This window comes from Humulus lupulus, chromosome 7 (genome assembly GCF_963169125.1).
Source record: "Humulus lupulus chromosome 7, drHumLupu1.1, whole genome shotgun sequence".
In the NCBI taxonomy this organism is placed as follows: domain Eukaryota; kingdom Viridiplantae; phylum Streptophyta; class Magnoliopsida; order Rosales; family Cannabaceae; genus Humulus; species Humulus lupulus.
This window is the reverse complement of record NC_084799.1, coordinates 61,970,809-61,974,854: the sequence shown is the minus strand read 5'-3', so window position 1 is coordinate 61,974,854 and position 4,046 is coordinate 61,970,809. Positions and strand designations below refer to the sequence as shown.

The 4,046-nt window shown below is 35.3% G+C and overlaps 1 protein-coding gene across 1 annotated transcript; it reads right to left on the bottom strand.

The window, feature by feature from the left end:
- Positions 1-1,503: 1,503 nt before the first annotated feature.
- On the bottom strand, positions 1,504-3,382 carry LOC133791771 (uncharacterized). The gene is made up of 3 exons (XM_062229686.1): positions 3,366-3,382; positions 2,502-3,253; positions 1,504-2,300 (listed from the first exon to the last, which is right to left on the bottom strand). Exons 1-3 carry the CDS (start codon positions 3,380-3,382, stop codon positions 1,504-1,506), a joined length of 1,566 nt encoding a protein of 521 aa, XP_062085670.1.
- Positions 3,383-4,046: the final 664 nt, after the last annotated feature.

Below are 4,046 nucleotides of genomic sequence, written 5' to 3'. Positions count from 1 at the left end.
TCTTTTCAAGCTTTTTGGAAGCAATTATACAAACTTTTCCCATTCTCAGTTTCTTCGTCTCTACAAATGTGAAATTCCGTTTTTTAAGATTACCAACTTAATTATTCAAATTAAATAATTAATTGTTGAACTGTTACAGAAATGTTTAAACAGATACAAAGACTGTTTAAACACAAATGTTAGTGATATGTTTAAACTGTTTGTGACCAGAAGATAACAACGAACATAAGGAAAAGTACACACGAATTTTAACATGGTATCAACAATCTTTCTAGATTGCTACTAGTCCACGAGGCCACGCCCAGGGAATGAAATTTATTAGAAGAATATCTAAACGATTACAAAACCAAATTGACTTATACAAATAAAGACTCCCTCTTGAATTTGTCGCAACTGTTGTAATCTAAACTCCTAATCAAATTTCTGAAGTGCTAAGATCTTCAACTCCCTTCAAATCATAACACTTGCACTTTTCCTCCCGAAAAGTGACTCACGAACAAGACTTCTCCCGAAGCTTGATGAACAATGTCCAAGTGTGTTCAACCTGCACAATTAACACAAAGAAAACAATACAGAAGTACACTATAATAAACCACTAAGAACTTGCTGGACTCAAGTTCTTCACATAATAAAAAGTCTCTCTAAAACTTGAAAAATATTTGGAAAATAATACACCAAGAGAGATGATAAAAAACCATCGACCTAAGGATGATTATATACTTTTTAGAATCCCTTTAGGTCGTGGAAAACAAATCAGAAACCAATCAGCCAATAAATGGAAAATCTTCCAAAACAGGAAAGTTAGAATCTGTTCAAACAGACTGGCAATCCGTTCAAACAGATTCATTGAACCTGGACAGTTTTTTAAACCAATTTCCCTAAATAAATAAGGAAACTATATATACTTTATCTCTGCAAGCTGTACACAATTTCTGGACAAATAAATCAGATAAAAAAATAAAATAAATACCAATAGTTTCCATTTCAAGAAAAGATATTCTTTTATAGGAAATTATATATTTATTTTATTAACATATGTAGAATAATCTGATTATAAAAAGACACATTTCAACAAAACAGGAAACTACCCATTTTCGAAATTTACCACTCAATATTACTAAACAGGAAACTACCCATTTCAAAAATACTCATTTAATTAATTTTGTCAATATTGTCAAATATGCCAATAAAGGATTTTACAATCTCCCCCTTTGGCAATTTGATAGACAAAATTAATTCAAAAACCTGCAACACAAATGTTAGTGATAAGTAAAGAGAAAGAACTCCCCCTGAAAACATGCATTAACTTATAACAAACATGTAAAGAGACTAGACTTAACTCCCCCTCAAAATAAGAAGGTCCAGAGTTAAACAAAACAACAGACAAGCAGGTTTTGGAAAGTATATACTCTCCCCCTTTGTGTCTTTCAAAGAAGCCAAAGAACAATAAACCATAAAACAAAAGAGAGTGTCAAAGTTTAATTGACAAAATCTAAAATAAAACTAAATGACTGGATTTTTGGATAGAGATTGAACAGCCTCCAATACAAAACGTTGCAAACTTTCAATGGTCATCACTCGAGCAGCCAAAGAATCAACAGAGGCTCGAACAGCAGCTATTTCTGTTGCAACAAGTCCTGAATCTGTGGCAACAGAGGAGGAGGCATGAGGAATGTCATCCGAGGTGATCTTCAGAGATTGGGGCTTGACTTTCTTGGTGGATGGAGCATCAGTGGCTTCAATAGGAGGAGCAGAGGCCTTGTAGGAAGTAGCAGTAGTGGGTACCACCAAGTCTTCTTGATCACGTTGGAGATCTTTTTTCTGCATACTCAACACTTTATAAATAACTTGAGGAAAAGGAAGATTCAAGTTTTTCCTATTACCTTTGCGAAACCCAATGATTTGATCATGAATAACCAAAGCCAAATTTATACCAAGACCGGTCCCCACCTTGTACAAAAATGAAGCCATATCAAAGGAGATAGTTGCGGTGTGAGAAGTGGGCTTCCAATTCGTTGTGGCAAACTTATGGAGGACAACATAAGTGTAGGTGAGATTAGAGACCGAGATGACTGTATTAGATGGCCATACCATTTTTTGCCCTACCAATTCAGTAATAACCGTGTCCTTGTCAAGAGAGGCAACATCATCATCATCCTTGACATCAAGGGGAAGATGCAAAGCAAGGGCAATGTCTTGAGGAGAAAAAGAGAACAATTGGCCCCTAACAAATAATTTATTATACAAAGAAGATTTAGGTTCAATAATTTCATTAGTAAGATTGGCATAGAATTCCTTGACTATTCTATCCACAAAACCAGTAAATTTGACCAAAGAACCTGTCCATTTTCGATCTTGAAGCATTGTTAGCACACCATAAGGCCGATGATCACTCAAGACATAATTTCTCTCAATGATAAATTTCCTTTAAGCATAGAGAACCATATCATGAGCATTATCATTATAACAAAAAGTTGAAGAATAAGGTTTGAAATTTACACCTGAACGTTTTGGAGAAGGTGTAGGATCAGAAATAGGTCTCTTCCCTTTAGCTTTGGATGTCAAAGGAGTTGCAATTGGGTCTGAGTCAGATTCGACTTCTTGTTCAGAGGGGACAATGTCTTCTTTTTCTGGCTCATCAGACTCAGCCTCTGATTCTGCATTGTCAGGAACCGTTTCATCAGATAAGGTGGTATCACAGGTTGCTTTAGATTCAGACTTTTCTTCCTCAGGGTTAGATTCGGAGGAAGACAGAGAAGGGGGATGAGCCTTCAATCTTTTCTTGGCAGCAGACAAGGGGGAAGAAGACGTGTCCAACCCCAATTTCCTTTTGGGAGTTACATAATTTTTCTTGGACTGGCTCGACTTCAAGGGCAATTTGAGCAACCCAGCAGCAACAACTTTGGAAGAAGATGAAACAGATTTTGATTTTGCCCTAGCCGCCAGAGATGAATCAATCGGAAGAGGAGATGGGTCCTTGGCTCGAGAGGGCACCACCACTTCAGATGGTGGTGCAACATCGACAATGTCAGCTGAGATATCTGGAAACACCATGGGATGTTCATCAGAGAGGGAGAACACCTTCTTGCATGCCTTGGATTTGCAAGTTTTCCCAACAGATGTGGCAGCTGCTGGAACAGAAAGAGGCACCGTTGACACAGATGGAGGAGGCGAAGGAGATGGCACCTTTCGAGATTGAGAAGCAGGGATCTTCTTGGAGGAAGCACCACGAGTTCTCACCATTTTTTCTTCTCTGAAAAATAGAAAGCACTTACAAAAAAAATTAGAAGAAGAAGAGGTGACTTAGAGAGAACGTGGATGAGAAGAAATAGGGTAATGGCAAGCTTTTTGAAGACAATACTTACCCAATTTGGACACCCATGACAATAAGAGGTTTCCCTTTAATTTTTTTTTTTAATTAAACAATATAAGGAAACAACCTTTAATACACACGATCTACATACAACTTACCCCTTTTTTATTTTATTTTATAAAAATAGAATATTTATAAAATCCCAATCCAAAAAAAGGTAACCAGAAAAAAAATACCCCACACGATCTTCTAATTGACCTTTTCCTTTTTTTTTTTCTTTTTAACAATTCTAAACAAGGTACAAGACAATAAAGATACAAATCATGGTATTCCAAATTGAGAACGAGGACAAAATAAATTCCTTGGAGATAAAGAATATACCAAATCACACAAAATAAATGCATAATTTCACATAATTACCACAATGATTCGGTCCACCATGAATTTCCTTGTCAAAATTTTTGTTATTATTTTTTTTATTTTCATTTTATATATATGCACAAAAATAAAAAACTCAACCAAAAAAAAAATCTACTTTGATCAATGTGAGTCATCCTGATAAGAATAAAATCAAGCAAATGAAAATAAGTGTTAGTGTATACCATTGATAAGAACACTTGTGAAAATAAAAAATTAGAAAGAATATTCGAGAGAAATAGACCACAATTCAGTCACAATCACATATTCTTAAGTAATCAATCAACATGTATGAGTCTTACACACATTTTTTATT

Bases quoted from the DNA above. Each gene is read 5' to 3' on its own strand.
- LOC133791771 (XM_062229686.1), bottom strand. The intron at 2,301-2,501 runs GTGTAAATTTCA...TGGATAGAATAG, and splicing joins ACCTTCTCCAAAACGTTCAG to TCAAGGAATTCTATGCCAAT.